Source organism: Lepisma saccharinum, chromosome 3, assembly GCF_977018435.1.
Source record: "Lepisma saccharinum chromosome 3, izLepSacc3.1, whole genome shotgun sequence".
NCBI classification, from domain to species: domain Eukaryota; kingdom Metazoa; phylum Arthropoda; class Insecta; order Zygentoma; family Lepismatidae; genus Lepisma; species Lepisma saccharinum.
Window position 1 is genome coordinate 103,838,144 of NC_139231.1, and position 24,436 is coordinate 103,862,579.

Genomic DNA, 24,436 nt, shown 5'->3' on the forward strand with positions numbered 1-24,436 from the left:
TGCCTCAAAATCCATAGATAGTAAACAAACGTGTAATGAAGCATCGGTTTTATCTTGTATTAGGTATGCACTGTACTTAACAAATATGTAAGATTTTTCCAGTTTCACTTAAAAAAATAATCCTATACAACACAGCTATGCTCTGTAAAAGGCTAGAGGAATATGCATAAGAGCAATGTCTGCCAACATGAACTTAGTGAAAATCTGTACAATGTGCACTATGAAGAGTGAATTACCATTATTTAGACAAACAGATAAAACTTTTTTCCAACAGCAGTTTCAAAAATATTTCATGACCTGTAAGAATTGAGAAATGTGCTTAATGAAACATTTATTACACATATTAGGGGCACTGAAATGAGTGCTTACATCAAGTCAAATGACGAGCACATTGAATTTCACTGTTCTCTACAGTAACAACAATTAAGACTTATCATACAGATATGATCATACAAGTGTGGTACATGGATGTCATCATTTTCTTCATGCGTAACTGGTAAATAATTACCTAATAAGATATATACAGAACATGCAGACTGAAGACAAACAGTACAGAAAAACTTGGTCCACTGATATGACGAAAAAAGTAATGTCTACTGAATTAAAATGGAACATGGCTGTGGCAATAAAACTTCAGGCTGGCAATACGCATCCACTATCATGATGAATTAGTGTCTCCGTTATCATGGTAGTTGTTTCCATTTAACACGAATGATGTTCCAAGACCATACAAGTGACCACAGTATTTAGCATCATCTATGTTATCCTCGAAGAACATCTGAAAGCAAGAACAAAAAAAAAAAAAAAAAAAATAATTATTTCAGTCATTTGTAAATAATCTACATTTCCATGAATTACACTGATGGAATTGCCAATACCAGATGGATGATACTTTTATTTCGTCTAAGTATCATGAAAAATTGGGTACTATGTGGTATTGTTTGGAAAAAATAAATTTGTGCTTAAATGCAATAATTATAAATATTTGAGTTTTGCTTTTAAGTACACTTTATGCATAGAAAGGCTCATCGGGAAAATGAAAGTAGTATATTGATATGGTACAGTTCAAATGGATTACTTATATATTGAATTTTTTTTAATATTCTCGATGACTCGAAATTATTATAATGTTCAAGATAATATATACCTGAGCACTAATAAGAGTAATGATCAAGGCTGAGGATTTCTTTCTAAAACAAAAAACAACTTATTTTTAAATTCAAAATGAATGAAAATTTCACTTACGACTGCAGTAAAAATATGTTTTCTTTTAGAAACAAGCAGTTCCTTACACCAGGACATAATATTCACTATTATTATTATACTGGATGAACAGTGCCATATTTTTCATCATCAATATGCAAATTCTTACTTCATATTTAATCAGAAAACTTACCTCCCTCATTTTAAAAAATGCCATTCCTGTGAGTAAAGAATCACTACCAGCTTGATGTTGGGGTCCTACTCTCTCCAATTCCAGTTGATCGGCTACTTCTTGAAGGCCTCCTTTCAGGTTTTTACAGCTTTTCATCAGATACTGTTTATAAAATACATATCACTTTGATACATGATATTATATTCTTATCAATCTACACAATGTGGATCAATCAAGATATAATTTTAATTAAAAATCAATTACAATTAACTGGTATACCAATCCAATATGATGGACGTTTTACCAAGAATCTGAATGATTCGTTCATTCTTTAATTAATGTAGTTTACAATGACACTGGTGAGTTTTTCCTCTGCAAATGCATTTATTTTACTAACCATGGGTTAGTTAATTAAATTTAAGGATTTGAGAAGGACCTGGAAGAACATGTAGGGAAAGAATGTGATGGGTGATTTTAATGCACATGTGGGAAGAGACAGGAGAGGATTATATCTCAGATAAAGATGGAGAGAGAAACAAGGAGGGAAAGGGGCTACTGGACTTGAGCAAAGGAGGTGGATTACTAACGAATGACAATACATTAACAGACTATGAACAAGAAAATTAAAATAGGTCTGAGCCAAAAGTGATACCATTACAAATACTCTTACCAATTTCCACCAATACAGATACTTGAAAAAATGTAACAATCCAAAGCAGTTCAGAATATTTATATATTTTAATACAGTATTCTCTCCACAATGTTGCAAAATTAATGAAAATTGTTTTAATTTTTGTATAATTTCCGGGACATCAGCTTTGCAAAAGTGTCATGTGGTATTTTTGCAGAAAAACATCGAGCATTATCAGTAGGCATGAAAATTTCGTTTTTGACGAAAACACCAAATTAAGAAATAACATGCTGTAATGTTCATTTTTCATGTTTCTGAAAGGTCTGAGGTGCATTTTTCTACCCTGTTTTGCCACGAAATAATGCGAAATAAACTGCAAAATGTGAAATTGACTCTTAAACACGAAATTTACCGTTTATATAATGATCCTACACTTTCTGTAGTCTGAAGTATCCTGTGAGTTATGAAATTCATGGGAAATTGATTAAAAAAGTGAAAAGGTAGTGTGTTTCCCTGTGCTTAGCACGATGCCATGAAGGCGTATAGGGGGTGTGGTGGTAACGCTCCACACTTTGATTAATTCTGCTGTAAATATTTGAGAAGTAAAAATGGACCCCTTTACACAGGAATAAACTTAATACTCTGGTAACTACAGTAAATAAATATGCTATTAGAAGGGATAAGTTTGTTTTGTGTAATAAGTGCAGTTTTTAAATCAAATTTAAGATTATATTCACAATTTTAAAACCAAAATGTCATTTTATATAGCACTATTGATGTGATTATCCACCACTATAACACCGAAATTTTATTTATTTACCACTTTTGAACCCGAAATCGACTTGTGTTTTTCTACCGAAATTTTGCTTTTTTATTTACCAAAAATATGTGCCTCTAATAATCAGCGACTAAATTCTACCTTTCCGATACCAAGCACCTGGAATAGAAAAGTGCCAGTGGAAATGATACTGATAATAAGAGCAGGAGTAATTGGTGTTCAGTTGTATTGGTCCTGCTCAACCCTACATTAAAGTGACACAGTGTGGACATCTCTTCAATAAAAAAGGTAAAGTGTTCCCCTGTGCATAGCACCACGCCATGAAGGCGTATAGGGCATGTGGGAGTAACGCCCCACACTTTCTTGATCCGGTCGTGAGTAGGGGTGATGTGATCAGCATCACGCCCCTGACCGCCTTTACCCTCCAGGGTTTCCCCCAGGTACCCATGTTATTCGACGCTGGGTGGGCGCCAGAGGCCTGCACAAGACCCGGAGAAAACCCGTCTGCGAGGAGGCGCGCCTACAATAATATGCAACACGCACATCAAGCCCAGGTGTTCGACATCGCGCAAGCGAGCTTCACGTCACAATGTTGCACAGGCTTCGATGCCTGCCAGGTTTTTCTATTACCGTAGTTCTTGCAGGTAGACGGCGAGCACTACTGTCAGTGTTGCCAACGGCCATTATATTTCACTACGCATGGAAATATTTGAATTTCTGCTAGGCGCAGGTGCCTTGAGGTTGTAGAATCATTGGCATAGCAAGGGGTGAGCGAAGTGGGCGACCAACCTGGGCCTCGCGCATATAGGGGCCTCGCGTCCTATGAGGTTGATACGAAAAACGTAATAAATGGAAGTGAGAAAGATAGAAAAGGCTAATTTTTGTGGGCAATAAAATTAAGACATTTTTAACTGGCTTTATATTCTAGTTTAACGTTATAATTTGAATGAATACGTCAAATCAGAGGCGGGCGGGAGCTCTAAGCCTAAGGGGCCCCGAAAAAGTCAAAATAATTCTAATTTCTCATGTGAAACATCAACGCAAAAATTGCTTGGACAATTTTATCCATTTTTCTTCTGTGTCGTGACCTTGCATAGCCTACCCGATTTTAATATGTTAATGGTAAAGCACCTCAAACTGCCACGGAGCAAAGTATGGGGCATTTAAATGCTTCTGGTATTTTAAAATCAAGAAAGGTATGGATAATATTAGCAGTTCTTCCTTCGTTCCTACAACTTCAGACGCAGCTATTGCCTGCCCTCTGTAACGGGCACGAAGATGATTTATCTTCCGAATTTCCTGATCAAGTTCTATGTTTCAGGAATGTGCTTAAATCTGAAATCAAGTGCTTTAGGAAAGTTTCTTCTCCTTGATAGCTCTACACTAACTTCCAGTGTTCTCTGTATCCTGTACCGCCTTCTGTTTGGGGGAACGGATAAGTAAGTATTTGTATTTTCTTCTTTTGAATACATAAATGTCAAAGAAAGATATGTTGTAATGTGTGAAAATTCAGAGTTAGAGCATCGATTTGTATAGTTATTAATGTAAGTGCAGCCACAACCAGCCATTCTAAGTAATTACGTAAATTTCCTGGAAGAAGCTGACTGTACTTGAGGGACCCAAGTTTATTTCTTGCGGACGCGTACTTTACGATTTTATTACGCCACTGCGTCAAATATTTAATATTACAAGAACATTAAGACGTAACAACAAAATGAGATTCACAGTTATTATTATCATCTAAGTCCTAAAATTCAAAGTTAACTGGTACAATTTATGTGCAACAAAGTCAAAATTGCTAATTAAAAAAAGTCAAAATTGCTAATTTAAAAAAAAGTCAAATTAGCTGTATCAGTTGATTACACCAAACATTTCACATTTATTGTGCAAATGACTATCGTTTTAAGATTTGCTGATGTTGAAACCGATTGTGTAGAAGAGCTTGTAGGTAGATACATTGGGCCCCTAGACAGGATTGTGATTTAGCGCACTTCCTTCCCCCCGCTCTATCAAGCACTGACATTTTGTGCGTCCTTCTATATTTTCTACTTAAGCTATGGTTTGTGACATTTACATCCTACAAACTTCGAAATGAGGAAACAAAGAACGACTCATTAAATAATATATAGGTTATATTTCAAGATTCTTACTTTGTATTTCTGATTTTTTTTAAAAAAAAGTTTAGCACACTTAAGGATATTTCAGTTATCTTACTGCCTAAAGAACATCTTAAAAAACGTACTATTACTACTACTTTGGTTAATGAAAATTCCAGCAGCGTGTTACTGTAGCTCTGCCAAGTGTAAATTTCTCCGTCGCGTACTATTAAATATAATTTTCGTCAGAAATTAATTATTATTGTAGGCTATTATATAAATATGATAATTTGCTGACGTTTCCTTGATGACTGTGTATCGATTTACATTGATATTTCAAACTTAAAGAACGATGGGGCCTTGCATTCAAATCTCGCCCAGGACCTCGCGATATGTTGCTAAGCCACTGCACCTAAGATTTTGTAACTTCTCAAATTAGTGTCATTATTATGTCAAACCAACTACCACATATTTTCTAAATTTGTTTCGATGGTCTTGAAATAGGTTTGTGTGTCTTGTTCATTTTATGTCACCTTTCTGGTCTTGAAATCGTAAATCTTCTGTCGGTTTCATTTTTACGTTGTTTGTTTGTTGAAATGTGTAAATAGCATTGCCTGTTATTTGCACCCATGTGAAAATACAAGCTAACAATTGTATTTTGTATCGTATTACTATCAATGCGGTCTGAGAACAAGATAACTAGCAACAACACTAGCGAACGACGATTTGTTGAAAGAGATGACAATATTCAAAAACCTTTTATAATGCAAATTCTGATTTCATGTTCCATTTTATGGACCATCGTGCCTTAGTGTTCAGGGGGGGGGGGGGATCTTGAGCAACTAATTCGGATATTGAATTGGCAAAATTACACCAGAGAGAAAATCTGTTTGATCGATTGATTCATTTATTTGGTCAATTTATGCACAATAAGGCTAATCGGGACTGGACCTATAGTTTAAAGTGGGATCTGAACCATCATGTGCTTCCACCGGGTATCGAACCTGGTACCCTTTGATTACAAGGCGACGACACTACCACTGCGCCATAGGGGAGCACCCCGAAAAAAGTATAATGTAGAACAACCACCAGTCACACAAAGTTCCAAAGTATTTACGATGGCACTGTTTGCGAAACTTGGTTCGTACTCCTGTACAGGTGTCAGCAGTGGCAGCAATTAGGGGCGGGGCCGAGAGAGTGCAGTTGCCCCCCCCACTTTTTGCTACTTTTGCACCACGCTAACCTCATGTACCAAGGGAAATTAATTATCCTTGCCCCCCCCCCCCCCCCCCGTACATTTGCACTTTGGCCCTCTAGTTTTGGAACCCAATCGCCGCCACTGGGTGTGAGCGATACAAATGTTTTCTAGCAAGGAATAAATGTCTGCAATTTCAAATTGATAAAAGTGATGAACATTTTAAGTGCTCCTAGAACAGTTTAGAATCTAAAAGTTGGCAACGGTGACTGCGTGACTCATGTATCTGGAGACGGTGCAAAACCGGAATCAGCGTTCGCTGAAGATAAGCGAGCTTCGTCTTGCAAGGCCTTCCAGTTACCCGTGGGCTTTCGATGCTTGACGGGTCAAAACCCAGGTATATAGTTTTACTCGCCTGCCCGACCAACCAGGCGGGCCTAGTAAGCGATTCTGGCCGTTGTGCAGCCCTCTGGTGGGCGCCGGGCCCGCTTTCATTGTTAGAAAAGTTCCCGGATTTGAACCGGCCGGGGATCGAACCCGGGACCTATAGCATGGTAGTCAGACGCGTTACCGACTGAGCCACCGCGGCCACATCTCTTCAATATAGTGACCAAAGTTTATGCATGCATTCTGACCGACCACCCAGGTACCTGCGCAGCAGCAGCAGCAGCAACAACAGGAAGAAACTGACCAATTCAGATATGTTTCATGCCATTTGACAGGTGTGTGGAACACAATTTTTTTTCCTCCAATATACATTGAATGACGCCCAGCGACACAAGGAGGTATGCGTGGCCTTTCTGGCACTCAGCAATGCTTTCGGCAGCATCTCCCAATACCTGATCCTACACAACCTGTGAGCATTCCGCCTCCCTGGTGGTGATGATGTGAGGATTTGCAAACATCTACAAAGACCACCAGCTGGGTAAGAAGCAACACAGGATTCACAAATCAAATCTCAACAGGAAGATGGGGGGAAGGGGGAAGCAGGGGTGTCCACTGAGCCCCATGCTCTTTAATCTTGCCCCCCTGAGCCCCATGCTCTTTAATCTTGCCATAGAACCTATCGTGAGAACCATACTGCAACACAAAGAGGTGTATGGAAATCATGTGTACAACACACCTGCCAACATTCTAACGTACACCAATTTGTCCATATTCAAAGAATCCTGTCCCTGTATTGACAGTTCTGTTAGAGCAATAGTATAGAATGGTAATGCTTTCTGACAACAAGTAACCACTATTTTTACATGCAATCTGAAAAAAATATGCTTCCTACCTTGACATCATAAACAGTTGGGAAGTATATTCTGAGCAGCTCAAAAAATTCACTTTCTTCATTTGGAAGATTCTGATCTGTTAGCAATTTCAGGAGGTATCCGAAGTCATAACCACTAGAATAAAAGCAAATACCAACTATTACTTATACATATAATGCATAAAATCTCGACGGAGTAATATGAGTAAGATATTCAAACATTCATATGAGAGCAAATTTAGTGGTTTATATGTAGGGGCATGCACATTTAGTTTTTGACGAAAACACAAAACGTGAAATAACAATGAAATTTTGTTCAAATTGCAGTACAGCGTAAGTTAGTAAAGGTTTTTTTTGTTTTTTTTTGTCTGTAACAATATCTTACCCTTTGTCCCCCAACACCCCATTTCCTGCTTTCTCAAATGATTTAGCGATGTTTTGAATACCGTGATGCTCAGCATCTTATACAGAGTGTTTCAAAAGTCGCACAACCCAAACTTTGGAAATGTATATCATGAAAACCGTAAGAGATATTTACACCAGGTTTTCTGCTTTGAGATATTTTTCAATGCTTAAAATTATCAATTCACTCAGTAAAGAAAATTATATAAATTAATAACTGAGGGAAACCAGCATTCAAATCTTTCCAGAAATGAATTTCTGAGTAAGAAAAATGTGTGTGAAATTATCGAAGGGCCATAATTAGACATTGGATGACTGATACCATGTCAGTCTGTCATTTTCGACAATTTATCCTATCTTGTTATTGTTTTTTTAACTTTTGTTATCTTTGTTTCTACTTTATGTTGTTTCAGTGCAAAATGGCCAAATAACACTGTATCTGAAACTCTGAGTAAATAAATAAATATTGGTCATGTGCAACATTTGATGAATTTTTGACTGGCGGTTTTATGGGTTGAGCGAAAAGTGCCATTTTTGGAACATATCTCCATATATGACAACACTAGCAGGTCGAAATATTGCCAACAGTCGCATGCAACATGTGTCTAAGTATAGGCTAAACACTTACGTGAAAAATCGTAAATCACGATTTTTGTGACGAAATTGGACTCTTGAGAGAATCCTAGGCTGCCCCTGGTTACATTGAATTCTCTTCGCTCACTTTCGCCGCTACTGTGCCTGTTCTTTTTAATTGATTCAGCATGGCATATTCATTGGAGCAGTGCGTGTGCATTGCTGAAGAGTATTGTGTGTGCTTTGCTGAAGAGTATTTTACTACTCATTCTTACACTCATGTGTAACAGGTTTTCGAATAAAAATGGCCCGACCCTGTGGCCGAGTGGTTAGCACATCGCGGTGCGACGCCAAGGGTCCCGGGTTTGAATCCCGGTCGGGCTTGGTTGTTTGTGAATGTCCATTCATCAATTTCATCATTTCATCACTCATCCCCATCTTCGCAAATTAGCCAAGAGGCACAAAACGCGAAGTAAAATAAACTAAATCAAATCAAAATCAAAAATGGAATAAAAATGCCCTGCTTCTGCTGTACCTCACAAAGCAACTGTTTTACAACCATTCAAACACCAACAAATGATCCCACAAATTGTTTAAGAGTTGGTATTTATTGTTAAAAATCAGTTCTCGGATGTTTTCAGCAAATTAACAATGTTTTTTTTTTAAAAATAATGTAATTGCTTTTATTTAGATAAATGCTAACATATATTTATGAACCCAGTGATAGCCTACAGGATTAGATTAGTGCAGAAAACCCGGTGTAAATATCTCTTACGATTTTCATGATATAAATTTTCAAAGTTTGGATTGCGTGACTTTTGAAACAAACTGAGAATGCACGGCGCCTATCTTTGAAGACAATTTTTCGAGCACTACCTATGCAACACCTTTCGGGTTCTGAATTATCCTGAGAGTTATGCAAATTACAGAAAATTGATTAATTCTGCTGTAAATCTTTGTACTACATCTGAGGCTACTAGTAAATATCAACAATATGGAATTCCTATTTGTATTCCTTACCTGTGAAATGAAAGCCATTTGATATTATCCATCAACACTATCCCCGATGTCATTAACAATTCTGCAAAGTCAACAGGATCAATGCCTTCTTCTTCATGTTTCTTAAACTGGATCCCTGAGTTCTGAAGCAGGTCAATACTGTCCTGTGCATACATGTCCTCCCTATTTAATACAAGAAAAGTAAGGACTCTAATAGAACAAACAGATTACTCTCATTGTTTTTATTTCTGTATGTTAGTGACAACAGTTCTTTATTAGAATGCAATGTTATTTGGATATTACAGATTGTCTAGTGCTTCTACTTTTAAATATGCTAACACTACATTTCTCTAATGTGAACAGATTTCTTTTTAATTAAAGCATAGCTTATGCCTTGTGCCAATATTATTAAGAATTAGGGATGGGCCAATTATGTGATTTTGGCCGATACCAATAAAATATTGAAGTAAAATTTATCCCTGGGGTACTTGAGTCAGAAAGTCTGTTGTAGGTGTGGGTGAGAAGGTAGGCAGAGGGTAGCAGAGTAAGGAATAATGGGAGAGGATATGATGCAGGCAGGGAAAAACTATATCTGCAGCACAATCAGGAAAATGTACACTCATCACCAATAAAAATGCGAGACCTGGATCCTGCAATACTTACTTCCCTGCATGGTGTTGTGTGTGTTGCCTAACTCTACAGTGATGAGTGGATTTTTATAGCAAATTTTCAATGGCCAGGTTCTGCCACAGCTGTAGAGTTAGGAAGCACACCATGCACAGAAGCAAGTATTTTGGGACCTAGGTGTCACATTTTTGTTCACAGTGACGGTAAATTCCTACAATTGAACAAGAAACACTATCCAGTTCTCTGAAAAAATTGTCATGAAATGCTCAAATAAATTCACAAATAAATATACTTACGATAAATTGAATTTAAAATTAAATTGCCAGGTTGAGTATCCGGCTGGGGCCTTCCCATTTTCATCTAGAAATGTCAAACCAAGTTGGATTATCCTTAACAAATCAACATTGCATCTGAGCAGTTGATACTGGTAGTCTGCTGTACTCCGGAACTCTCCAATCGGTCGAGCAACTACCCCTGGAAATTCTGTATCCTGAGAAACAAGTACAAAACAGTCACAGTTATTAAAAAATATATACTTTTGAATCATACACCTATATCACACTGTAATAAATTTTATTACTGTTTAACTTGAGTACTCTGTGCAGTTTTTTTTACTAATGATGTTATAGAAAATGTGTATGCAGCTTACTCGAGTATAGGGTTCAAATCAGAAGTGAACACAATTTATCCCATACACATAAGCAACCTACTAAGCTCTTCTTACAGCAGTGTAATTGGAAAGCATATTAATCATAAAGAGCATATATATGCATTCTAACCTAATCTGCACATGAAATGAATGAAAAAGTTACTATAGAGCAACCACAAGGAAAAGAACATTTGGCGAAAAGTCTCAGCGGAACTTCCCTTTCTTCCGTTCAACTTTGGCCATAAGGAAGCATGCTCCACTCTGCACCTCTCCTCCATGCGGGAGTGACGTGCAGATGAGTTGTGGGTCTGCGGAGGCTTTCTTGCTTGTTGTTTCCATTATAGCTATGCATCTTCCAGGGTGATGTTTTTCGTTCATTTCTTCTATGCTTTCAAATGGCTTCTGACAATTGTAATTCATGAGAAACCTCTTTGTACTGCAACCAGTTTGTGAAATGCATGATATGTATAACATTTCGTGACTACAAAAGTATGAACTGGTCAAGAAAAGAAGAAAAAAAAGGGTGAAAAATGTACAATGCTCCAAATTTTAAAGAAGTATCTATAATGGAGCCACCATACTAATTGGTGTGCAAGAGCAGAACGGTTATTTTAACAAAATCCTGTTTCTCTAATGGCTGCTTTGCGGAGGGGGAATTTTAACATTCTCGCTTCTTGCCCAAGGGGTGGACATAATTGGCTGTTTGACCGTGAGTTCCTTCACAGGTAAACGCGGCAACAGAGGATCACTGCCACAAAGGCAGTTTCCGTGCCAGTTCCTGATCCGGTGCACTTATAAAAATTAGCATTACATTTTACGTAAACAGATTTTAAAGATTGTACTCTGTAACAAGTAGAATTAATACATAAAATAGCAAGTGTAAAGAAATTTACTGACATGTTCAGTTTACAAAAATATGGGAAGCCTACTTTTCATACAAGATATAATTTTGTTCATACATCAAGTCCAAAACAAGTTGACTTCCATTACTCGAAATATTGACTGACTAATTTCTTTTATTTTACACCACGAAGATAAGGATGAAAAACAATCGAAAATTGTTCATAGTGTACTATGTGGAAGTGAAGTCAACCCTTTGGTGTCTTTTCAGTCTCCCCTTACTTCCATAACTCTATATGTCAAATTTCGTAATAACAAATTCCAAATATTGACTTACCATAGCCACATAATGGTACTTCTGAACTACTTGACGTATAGTGCGAAATTCTTCTTCCAAGTTGTGGGCCCACACATCCCGAATGCCACATTCTTCATTGTTAGGAATGTTCTGATGGCCACAGTGGGTGCTATTGCTGGCTGTAACAGAAATGTCATGGTAACAAAAAAAAATATTTTAGATGAAATTGCAAGCAAACAAAAGGAACAGTTGAGAAAAAATGAAAGAAAAATACATGAAAATAATGAAATATGGATTGCAGAAATATATATTTCTTTTTCATTTTTTGCTATGTGAACTAATAACAAAGTTGCCTATAGGACCAGATCTTTCAATCACCCTGTATTTCTAAAGACTGGGAATATAAATATGTACGTGTCAGCTTCATGTTCGTTAATTCAAATAATACTGTGTTTATATTTAATTTTACTTATGGATTATAGGACCTATCTGTACTCTATCCCATGAATCTGTGGAACAAGGACATGTATAACGACAGAGAAGGGGAGGGAAAGCAAGTGGGCAGAATGAAGTCATACACACCACTGTAAAAGGCTGGTAACTGCAAGTGATTTTCCCCTTCCATGCAATCTTGTTTCCTCTCACGTGTTCATTAGTCAAGCCCTCTTGAGTCACTACTTGCACAGAGAATTGCTTTCGATCTAGATTCACAGGACAGAGTTTATGAAAATATACTATCATGTATTACCTAACCTAACCTAAATCTAACATAACTTGGGATTCCATTGGCATTTCATTTTCAAATTTTGTACAATTATTGACTAATAGTGTATACATGTCGCAAAATATTAAAAGATCCATTTTTGAGAAAATGGCTATACGAATTTTGCCTTCCCTCTGACATAGGCATGTATGAAAGAGCTCTTCAAGATCTTTCCAATGGCATCTGAATCACGGTACCCTTGACCCTCTGTATCCCCTGGAGTAAGTGAAATATCTTGCATGGTTTATGAAGATTTTGTTGTTTATGAACATTTTCAGTCGATTTTAGCTCTCGGAAATGTGTTGTGAAGTAAAGTACGAGGGACATTCCAAAAGTAAGTTTTGTCATTTTTTCCCACAGGGAAGCTCTATTACAAAGTGAGAAAACACATTGCCATAACAAAAGACAATATTTCCTGAATTCACAACGGGAGGAGCGAGAGCAGAGTGCTGAAGAAGAGAGATAAGCAGCAGACCGACGTGTGCTGGAAACGTGGTAATAAATGGAAGTGCAGCACGTTATTGCCACACACTAAGCAAATTGAAGTCTGTCATTCGATGATAGAGACCAGGGCTCTTGAGTCGAAGGGTTTTGTTCTTGGACGACAGTGCAAGACCCCACACAGCAAGGGGTCACTGCAGAACACATTCGTCGTCAGGGATGGGAGAGACTGAGTTTTCTGCGTTGAAGTCAGCACAATTGGGACGTCACTTTGGAAGCAACGAAGAGGTGCAACAGGCTGTGAAGAACTTTCTTAAATCAGTGGACACCGATTTTCACCAGGAGGGTTTCTTGAAATTGATTTCACGGTACAACATATGTATCAGTGTTGGTGGCGACTATGTGGAAAAATAGCCAAAAGATTGCATTTTGTTATGACATTGTATTCTTCTGTTTGTAATGAAGCTTTCCTGTAAAAAAAAAAAAAAAATGACGAAACTTATTTTGGAACGTCCCTCGTATGTCTGTTATTTTAGCGTGTTACTTTACCGTGAAGAAGAACAGCCCGAAGGCTTCGTGCAAGTGAATATAGCACCCAAAACGGCTTTCCACAACTATAATTTTACATAGTTAGGTTAGGATTGTTAGGTTTGGTAGTGCTCGTTATTTTAGGCATGTTCTTTTGTTATTTTAGTGTACATGCAAACAGTGTTTATTCACAAAAATCGGCGATATTACTCCGAAATTGCAAGTTTTAACTTAGGTGGGACATTCTTTGGGATCAAATATCTCCATTCATTATGCTTTCCTAATGCTGGAACCATTTTTTACATTACGTAAAACATTGAAATATGTGGACTAAAAAAAATTGACGTAATTCTCGAGGGAGTACAGTGGATAAACAGCATCTGAATCAGTTCTATAGGAGCTGAAGTATTGCAACTTAAAATTAAAGGGCGCGGGGGGGATCAAATCCTCACAATTTGCATTCCTGGAATTTCAGAAATTCCAGGACTGCAACTTTCCTTAGATCCCTACCTCAGTGTACCTCCTTTCAGTATGACAAATTTGAAATGAATCAAAATATGATGAAGTTGAAAAGTGTCTCTTCATTACTCGATTTCACATGAAATGACCCTTATGTGTAATTTCACAACAGAAATACTTTTTTGTTGCATGAGCTGGTGTCTAATGCCCTGTTCTTTTAATCTATCCACTATTCTTACAAATGGAGACACAAACCTGTAGCTGTGGGCATTGCAGTGCTGCACCCTAACTTTTCCAATAGGTGAGTGGCCCAATTCACCCGTCCGTCATTCGTAGACTGCTCCAGGCTTCTAGTTTCTTCTGGTTAACACACCACCGCAAAAGCTTATTAGAAAAAAGGAAACAACAGACTGAATGATATTTCTTTTTTTCTAGTATCATGCAAAATTCACATTTTTGTGATTATTATCTTTCTTAAATGTAAATCAATTCCAATTACATTATTAACATGTTGACTGATAATTCGGCACAGTGGGATCCGCAAGTATTGTCCAGCAAATTGTCCACGACTATTTTCATTAATTTTTCCCTTTCATTCTACATGTTTTTAATGGTGTTTACTAATGCTGGTGCAGGGGTTGTTTGCGGTTTCGTTTCAACTCTTACAGCTCTCACCGAGAAAATAAAAAGAAGAAATATGGTGAAAAATTTGCTTGGTAATATTTATCCATCCCACTGTACCACTCTTCCATTTGGTGAATTAAATTGAAATTTCTGGTGCACCAGTACTTGGGCTATTTGCACCCATCAGATTACAAGGGACCTAGACCCTCATACCCTTAGTGCATGAGGACTAAACTATCATGGACATGTTAGTTCGAAGCTCAGTTCTTCAAACATTCATCTAAATAGTATGTTATCCAATACTAGCAAAAAAATAGGTTAGATTAAAAAAAAAACAGGGGAAGATATTTTCAGTACTGCGAAGTTTGTAGAATAAGGAGAAAGTCAAATGGGACTACAAGAAAGTTGGTAGTGTCAGTGCGAAAAGTGTGATGACCAACCTTTGTTCCGGCACAAGTGCATCAACAAATTACATTCAATTTATTATGATTTGTAGTGTACACGATGGAGGTAAAAACTATAGCAAGATCACTTATTCATGGTTTTGTACAGGTAATGAATGACACAGTCACTCTGTATGACATTTATCTTCACTACTGCAGTTAAACAAAACTTCCATGACCACTGGTATTTGTATTTTTATTATTTAGCATTTCTTTTTCTTCCACTTTTGGCTAATCGAGGGGATGATGATGATTAATAATAAAAACAACACAAAGAACTCTCACGCTCAAAATGGGAATCAAACCTGGTAACTTCGGTGGCAATATTGAAATTCTACCACTTAATGCACTTGCAACAGCCAGTGGCGTGACTAACGAATTTAAGTATTTACTCAATGCAAAAATGTTTAAAAAATTTCTCATGTTGTACTAAATTTAAGGGCCATTCAGGTTTCAATTTTAAAAAACTTATGCGAGAGAAACAGTACATTTCAATATTATATTCAGAAAGTAGATAGTTGTTTGTACGTTAGGCTTCATTCTTAAGTCTACAAAAGACTAATTGAGGAGACCTACAGTTTAAAGTGGGATCCAAAGGACTACGTGCCTTGTCTGGTTATCACATCCGGGATCTCTTGTCTGCTAAGCCCCGCAACAGGTTAAGTTTGCAGAAACTTGTCGAGACCCAAACGTGTGTGCAGAATATAGTTCCGCCGAGACGGGTTCTGTTCTAATATAACTGTACACTTGCAACAAAACAGTTATTTAATTTGGAATATATAGACAACATAATACCTACATTAGCAGGTATGAACTTCATCGGGGTGGAGGCACAAGTGGTTCGGATCCCACTTTAAACTGTAGGTCCAGTCCCAATTAGCCTTACTGTGCATAAAGTGGACTTAAAACAACAAATCAAATCAAATCAAAATCAAAATGAACTTCATCGGTTGCAATCACTGAGCAGACGAAATTGGAAATGCAGATTCGCCAACTGGTTAGTCTATTGCGCAAAAGGAACAGTTAAGCTCAAGAGTAAGTCGAGGGGGACCGGAACATGTTGCAGAGCGCATGTTTATTGTGTTTCATTGGTAATAGTGCTACACAGCAGCGAAAATGGATGAATTGAGATCTCATATTCAGTGTGTGGTTTTGCCAGAGTGTAATTTTGGGCATCATCCAAAGAGAAAAGCTCTTCGAAGTCAAGCAAGTTGTTTGAAATGTATGTTCCTCCTTATGGTAACAAGATTAAAATAAAACAGGGTGTGAGGTGACGAAAATAACACCAGTGCTGACAGGTGTCAGCAAACATTCCATTTATGCAATGAGTTTTATTTTCAATGTGTAATATGAATATAGCAGGCAAAAAGAGGCCCTTTGCCGTTCAAGAATGGTGGTGTTTTAATGATTTCTCCGCGAGACTGATTCGAAAGAAAGTGCACAAGGTTTATCATCACCGCAATGAACTGTCACAGCCAAGTGAGAGTGATTGCCATCAATGTGCACACAAGCTGTGTCTCAGGTGTTGAATGAATTGGGGTTTGAGTTTAGGAGGAGGAAACGATTGTTTGTTCTTTGACGACAAAAGAAACTCCCCAGTATGAAAAGATATCACTATGAGAAGAAACATTTTTATTACTTGAGGGAGCCATGCATCAACATGGGAGGATGCCACTGTGAAAAACTACTGGGAGAGGGTGAACCTCCGTACCCCCGTGAGAAAGTGGAAAGTTTTGAGTGGCATGGGAAGATTATCATTCATATGAACGTTTGTCGTTTTTTTTCGCACGGAGATGTGTTGTAAATGAGTATTGATCAATTTTAAGTGGTATAATTTATGACGTCATGCACAATGTGATTGACGTCGGAGATCGGGTCTTACTAATCGCATAACCCTGCAGCAACTTGTTGTCCAGACATCACGTCAGAGGAGGCCTTTAAAAGGGACTGTGTAGAGAAAGGCATGTAGCCGGAGTGTAGCAGAGGCGGGGCTGCGGTAGCAGTCAGTAGGTCAACTACCCTAAGGGCGGAGCCTGGAATCTGCAGGAAATTTGGAGCATGGTTAGCCCTTTTACGGTAGGTAGCATTAGCATTTGCAGTGACGTCATAAGAGGAAGGTGTAATGCGATGCGATGAGTGGGACCCCACAGTCTGCGTAATCCACAAGTCTAGGTCGTGAGTGAAAGTAGTTCTCATAAGATGTTGTTGCATCGCTCCACAATTTTTTAAATATATTATTTCTATAAGAGAGAGCGAGTTGCAGGCGGAAGATTTAATGGCTGAGAACAAGAAATGTTTGAGGTGTAGCACATGGTATCGCAGGAATCTGAGAATGATTCTGAAAATACGGCAACGTGCTGAAAGTGGTTTAGTTGAATTCCATTTTAGGTGTTCAAAGTGTAAGTGTGATTTCTCAGCTATGTCCGGAACATTTATTGAAAATATGAAACTGTCTCTGACACACATTTTTTCAATAATACTTCTGTGGTCTTGCGGAGTTTCCTTTCGTCCTGCCTGCAGTGTTCTTAAGATTAGTCGAAAGGGGGTTTGCCAGTTATTTCGCTACGTCCGAGATATTTGTTCTTGGAAGTTACTCGAGTCACCTGACAGCTTCAAATTTGGAGGGGCTGGCTCTGTTGTACAGATTGACGAGAGTGTGTTTGTGAGGAGGCAGTACAACAGAGGGAGCGTTGTTGGGGAAAGAAGGGTTTTCGGATTCTTCGATTGCAACACAAAAAGGGGGTTCATTTTGTTAGTTGACGATCGATCATCCGAAACCCTCATCCCGTTGATTAAGAAGCATGTACTTCCAGGAACAGAAATCTGGACGGATGAATAGGCATCTTATAAATATCTTTCCCATCTTGGGAATGTTTCCTCTTACATTCACAACTGTTAAGCATAAGATGCACTTTCGCGATCCGATAACTGGGGTTTGCATGAACCAGGTGGAAGGATTTTGGTCAAATGCCAAAGGATACCCCAGCTGGAGAGGGGTTATGAATTCGAAGTTTTAGATGGAACATATGGACAAGTATATGTGGAGGCAGCTGTATGGACCTACTAACATTGATGCTTTCACGAATATCTTTCAGCATTCTGCTGAAAGATACCCTGTGCGTGGTCAGTGTTAGTAGTATGTGATTCGTCTGCCACTTTACACATTTTGTCCCTGCAACCATGGAGTGGGAACAGCATGCTTTTAAGGTATGTACGTATATAATTTATTATGTAGAATGACATTTCAAGTTATAGGAAAGTCCCTTAACTTTTAAAAATGTAGAATTTTTTCTTCTTTCCCTTCGTCGGTAACGAAAATTGTTCTAAAAGAACGGTGAAAGTGATAATTTAACGTCTCTATTTTTACGTTACAACAGTTACTTTGCATGATGTTATTAATTAAGTATTATCGTTGTACATGTTTCGATGATTTGTTATGTATATGATGAAAATTTGTTGAAATAAGTGGCAAAAGTGGTGCAGGTTGCGAGGAATTCTACATGCCGTTCTCACATTTCAAGGGTACATATCGGTAAGGGTTCCGATTGTTTTATGATTTCTCATAGCACAAAGACTAATGATCGTAGAATTTTGGAAATCATTGTCCCACGAAATTTGAACGTTCCTTAAAGTAATGAGCACTGGACTCAAAAAACGTTATTTATGTTAAAAAAAAAAAAAAAACTTGAAAATTACCTTACACACTTCGAAAAAGATATTCTCCATCGACAAGCGACAGTAAATATCGTAGAAGCGTGGGAATGAATGTACAAGTAAATCAGAGTCTTAGTAGAATGCATTCAGGAACTTTATTTTAATGCTAAGGGAACCAAACCTAACCTGCCTAACCTAACCATGAAAGCATACATTGAACAAAACCTTAAGTAATCAATAAAATTCCGCAGTATGTTAACAGACATACATCAAAATCGAACCATGTAAAAATTGCATTCGTAACATGATGAAATCACAATAAAACAAAAGGAACTTGGGCCGAACTTATTACTGTAAGTAGTTACTTGTGTAAAAATGAAGAAATCTGTTTGTGGAATAGTAAATTAGTACCGAAAATAGGAATTTTCGAGGTGGTACGGTTGGTCACCAGCCCCAACTACCGCACCGTCAGGCTTTCATTGAAGGGCTGAAGCAACCGACGAGAAAGGGGAGGCTTATTGTTTCACCCATTGGCGGCAATGAAGGTTTTGTTGAAGACGTTTTTTACTGTTCCGTGCAAAGAAAGGGGAAGATGATTAGTACCAGGAAATGGTCACACCAAGATTTGAATTTAAACCAAAGAGAGTAATAATATCAGACAATACACTACATTGTATATACCACTATAGTGGAACCACGAGCAAAACAACTTGCGCAGACCCGCGAGTCCTGTGCACCGTGCCCCCGCGAGTAGGGGAGGGGGGGAGTTGACCATGCTTCATTATGGCCCGAGGTGGAGGGAAGAAGGGAAAGCTGCGCAGGGACTTGCCCTCCCAAGGTTTTTTTCCTTGTGGTCGATCTATAATAACAAATCATGCTTCTTTGGCGGTACAAACTTCAAGTGTGTGTCTTATAGTAACGGATGTATTGCGAACGAAACAACCAAGTTTTTCATCAAATTATTTGTGTGTCTAAACCAAAAAATTAACTCAACATTAGATTCAAGCGGGGTCTGTCTACTTTTAAATTTTCTTCCATACACACCCATGCCCTCATGTTTCGAACATATTTCGTGAATTATCTTACGTAATGTCATATTTATTACATAATCTATGCACAGAAAGTTATTTAAAGTTGTATGGTTCAGGAAACAAAAAGAAGCAAAAATACATTCCACATGACACGCATGTACGGGTTTTGATGTGTTCTGCGGGTGTCAATACTGCAGATTTTCTCATTGTCTGCCATATGAACAGCTCAGTGGTTGAGGCAAGACTGGCATGGAAGATTCAGAGTGCAGATCTCGCATGAATTGATACATAAAACTCGCTGTATACTTAACCTGTCGCCTGGTTTAGGTGAAACATTACCACTATGGCAATGAGGGGAAGTATGGGGGGGAAGAGAAAACAGAGCGGATGTAGAATATAGAGAATGTCTCTAATTCCGCTAATATTTGGTATACTAACTAAATTTGGCCTTCTAATTACGAATCTGTTGTTAAAATGCCGTGGACACATCTGGAAATCGTGAAAAAAAGCTGATGTAAGTTGAATTTTCTTTCATTTTTTTTTTAAAAAAAAGCTTTTTCGCATTGTTTTACGAACAAAATTTGGTATAATTTAACAATACAGGGAATTTCTCCTATTTGTTTGAAATTTCGGATACTTACTAATTTGGGTCTCCTAATCACGAATCTGCACTTAAAATTTGGCGCTCACGTATAGAAATTCCAGAATTATGTGGAATTAACACCGGTATGATTGTCAATACACTACTGTGGTAGCCATGTTTGATGTTGACAAGTGAGGTTCGGTATTCGTTGCATACTTGTTGCTGTGTGTACAGTGTTGCCGCATTGTTACTTTCTCATTTGGGGATCATTGATCGTAGCAGAATGGAGGCGGAAAGGTGCCTTGAATTACGAACGGATCGGACTTTGGAATTTTTTAAAACTTGCTGGAATTTTGTATATTCAGATAAGCTCGGAGGAGAATGGCGATAGTGACGATGATAGTGTGGAGGGAGAATATGTTGTGGATTGCGGCTTAGAATAGAGTTAAGTTTGGCAACGGTGCGGTTCCTAGAGTGTTGTACGAATAGTTATACCAATTGCATGTAATCTGTGAATTGCATGGAGCGTTCATTTGCATGTGAGAAAATGGTGTCTTGTAAAGTGTGGATTACATGTTTCTTCCACGATTCATTGACAGTAAGGATAGGTTACGTTAGTTAGAATAACTGAAATATATGCAATTTGTTTGAAATTCGGTGTACTTACTAATTTTGGTCTGGTAATCATGACTGTGCAGTTGAAATTTGGGTACTTGTTTACTATCCTTCGGACAGATTTCGTACATAGCCCCACGAACCATTTCCGGCAAGGTTAGGTAGGTAGGGCCACGCATAGGTTACAATAGTTAAAAATGGGTTTCGAAAAAAATATTCGTAGCCCCACGCACCATTGGCGCTAGCCCCACGCACCATTGGCGCTAGCCCCATGCACCATTGGCACGTGGTTAGGTTAGGAAACATAGTTATAAATTTTGCAAGTTTGACACGTGAGCGCCAAATTTTAACTGCAGATTCGTGATTAGGGGGCCAAAATTAGTGAGTATGCCCAATTTCAAAGAAAATTGAGATATTCCCGGTATTGTAAAATCGCTCCCAAAATTTTAACTATGCTTGCCTAACCTAACCTTGCCGGAAATAGTTTGTGGGGCTACCCATGAATTTTTACACATGCCCGCGGTATTTTAACAACAGATTCGTGATTAGGCCAAATTTAGTTATTATACCAAATATTAACATAATTAGAGACATTTTCTATATTCTTCATTCATACCGAGAAAACAATACACTGCAGTAACGAAATTGGTAAATATGCAATATCGCCCGGACAGATTTCTTCAAATTTACAGGAGAAAGTACTTACTGAAATGAGTTTCTTTAGCATTCTGGACGTTCTTGGAGGTATTTTCTTCCACGGGAAACTAAAAACTTCGTATTTGAATGCTGCCGAACAAGAATTAATCACTTTTTACGTACGAAACTTGCATTGCCTGCCATATTATGCCGTTGTTTCCATTGTGTGCATGCAGATGGCGAGAGCGTCGAAAGTCACACAGTCTCGTCAGTGTTTCCAAACGTGCATTTTTTTACGAGATTTTTTTTTTTTTTAACTATGCTTATCTAACCTAACACAACCTACCCTAACCGTGTGAGAAATGGTTTTTGGGTTGGGGATATCGTGAATGGATTTTGGGGCTATCCGCCAATGGTTTGTGGGGCTATCGTGAATGGTTTTTTGGGGCTATCCGTCAGTGGTTTGTGATGACATAATGGACACGAAAGTAGGAATTTTTCAGTTAAGAAGGTTGAAACACTGCATACACACTTCAAAACGACAAAACACAAGCACGGAGCGATGATCATGACGAGTGCATGCAATATTGTCTGTTACCAAGCGGAACAAGGAAGACAAATAATCACTCATAATATGAAAAGTTGACACTATTTTATGGAAAAAGGCATAACTTCACCTTAAAGAATGTTCTGCAATGCAGTAAAGGGTACTACTTTACTATACCGGAGACACCTATCAATGATTTATTTTGAATTTTTTTACATTGCTAACGTACTATTCTGCATTGCGGAACATTTCTTTAGGTAATATAGTGAATTTCTAATGAAAATAATGTCTATTTCTTATTTAACGAGTACTTACTGTTGTTCCTTATATCCTACAAACATCCACGGGAAGCCCCAAAAACCATTGACGTTAGCCCAAAACATCGGTTTTTCTCGAAAGAAAATACACTGAATTATTTTAATTTTAACCTTCCACGTCCTGCATTCCACTTCTTTCTTCAAGATTCCATGTTCAATAATAAATAAATCGGCATCTTCTACACCCAGCAACAACTTCACGAGCAGCAATAACGCATATTGTGCTCTCGTGCAGAAAGCAAATGGCGGCAGCAGCAATAGCACGTCGGAAATAGATTTTCGTAGAAAACCACATGCATTCACATGCATCAAAACTACATTCCCGAACATCAACAACGCTACAGAATATGATTTGCGTAAGTACTTTCTCCTGCAAATTTGAAGAAATCCATCTCTGGTATAGTAAAATGTTACCCAGAAAAGTTAAGTACCAGTGGTAAAATTAAGGAAATAAATGAGTTAAGGGTGTCTGGGCGTTATCACATATTTACCACGAAATTTATTTACATTGACTTAGAAAACATTAAACCTCGTTACTAACATGACAGTAATAACACGTTGCTTGTGTACACAAAACTCATAATAGGGGTGATGTAGAATACAAGCTCGTATTAAATTTCACATCCAAGGTAGGTAACATGTTCAATACACAGAAATTAAACATGTTTAATGAAGACTCCACATGTTTCTTTAAAGCACGTGAGTTTCTTAAACGTATTCAAACCTATCAAAAGTGTGAGGATGCGACATTAGTTCAGAGGACAACAAAAATGTGTGAGGAGGTTGCGGTAAGACTGCAGAATATGGGCTGCTTAGGAGGAACGCGATTCATAATTTTTTGGTAACGTTTTGTAGTTAGTAATCGGGGAAAGTAAGTTTTAAGGTGCGGAAAATTTTTTTTCTTTAAAAAAACCAGAAAAACGTGTCCAGGTTGGGCAGTATTGAAATCGTAGCAACGAAGGAAAAGGCATATTCCTGCACAAATCTAGCGAAAGCAAAAAATGCCTATGTTGTTAGGTAGCTAGGTTTAGTTCACTTAGCCTAAATAATAATTAGTCATTGTATTTATGCTAATGAAACCTAACCTAACAGGCCTAACCTAACCTTGTAGGCATTCCTCGAAGAAATAATGAAAGAAACTGTGCGTAAACAATATGGACTTTTTCATTGTATTTATGCTATTGGAATATTATATTAAAATATATATAAAAATAATACCCGAAAACAATTTTACATCCTTTTACATGACAAATGGTACGCTTCGTACTTGGTAAATACCAATTGTGGGAAAAGAAGAAAAAAATAGAGTGGGATTCGAACCTGCGATATAACGCGTTCGTAAGAAAGTAAAAGCTTGCCCTAGCACTTTACTAGCCGTTCTACAATATTCATGCACCCAATGCTTTTAAAATGTGTCGAAGATTGTGAGAGAAGATCTTTTAATGCTAAAATGGATTTTACGTGCTTCACAGGTAGGAACTGAAAGGCTTCTGTTGTTATGGTCATGGTTCGTAGGGTTTAGCAACGCTAGCGTTTGCAATCCTTCAAACACATAAATAACCTCATGATACTTCATGACGTAATTCACATTCACAATCGAATGAATTCTAAATATTTGTAAACAGATTATACAAAAGGTATACAGGTGATTGGGTGAAAAACACAATATAGTTGTCAGTTAAGGAAATTAACATTTGATATGCACACAAAGTGCACAGCTACAAGTTTTGCTGAACTTACTCGCTATGATGTAATAACTCCTATCTTAACTAAAGCAGCTCTTATTAAGTTCCTCATGCAGCATCGTGAAACCGAATATCTCCTATTTAAGGTATATGAGCAAAAAAATTTCAGTACACCACAAGTTCCATTCCTCACGTCACCATGCTAATGCTAGGGGAAATAAAAGGCACCCAAAGACAGTAGAGGAAGTAGAGAAATCAATCCTCGGTAATCCCATATGGCAAAGCTTGTTGTACATCAATTAATGCCATCTGTGTCGAAACGCTAAACTATTTCCATCTAGAGCGTGGTGCACTTTTCCCAAAGTGAGCAGCATCGACATTTCCCACGC

The 24,436-nt window shown here is 37.8% G+C and overlaps 2 protein-coding genes across 2 annotated transcripts in view; both read right to left on the reverse strand.

Moving 5' to 3' along the window:
* The window catches only part of LOC145985927 (cilia- and flagella-associated protein 251-like), a 457,476-nt gene that overhangs the window by 431,941 nt on the left and 1,099 nt on the right, over nucleotides 1-24,436 (reverse strand). The gene's annotated exons all lie outside the window — the stretch shown is intronic.
* Nucleotides 317-24,274, reverse strand: Pop2 (CCR4-NOT transcription complex subunit Pop2). Its single transcript, XM_083119072.1, has 8 exons — nucleotides 24,103-24,274; nucleotides 14,168-14,296; nucleotides 11,761-11,900; nucleotides 10,231-10,424; nucleotides 9,329-9,490; nucleotides 7,355-7,469; nucleotides 1,397-1,537; nucleotides 317-778 (listed from the first exon to the last, which is right to left on the reverse strand). Exons 2-8 carry the CDS (start codon nucleotides 14,181-14,183, stop codon nucleotides 659-661), a joined length of 888 nt encoding a protein of 295 aa, XP_082975198.1. The 5' UTR covers nucleotides 14,184-14,296; nucleotides 24,103-24,274; the 3' UTR covers nucleotides 317-658.

What these genes read in the sequence shown, in the direction of transcription:
- Pop2 (XM_083119072.1), bottom strand. An exon ending in AATTTTAAATTCAATTTATC is followed by an intron (nt 9,491 to 10,230) that starts GTAAGTATATTT and finishes TGTATTAAATAG; the next exon opens with GGAGGACATGTATGCACAGG. An exon ending in AAATGGCTTTCATTTCACAG is followed by an intron (nt 7,470 to 9,328) that starts GTAAGGAATACA and finishes CTTTTATTCTAG; the next exon opens with TGGTTATGACTTCGGATACC.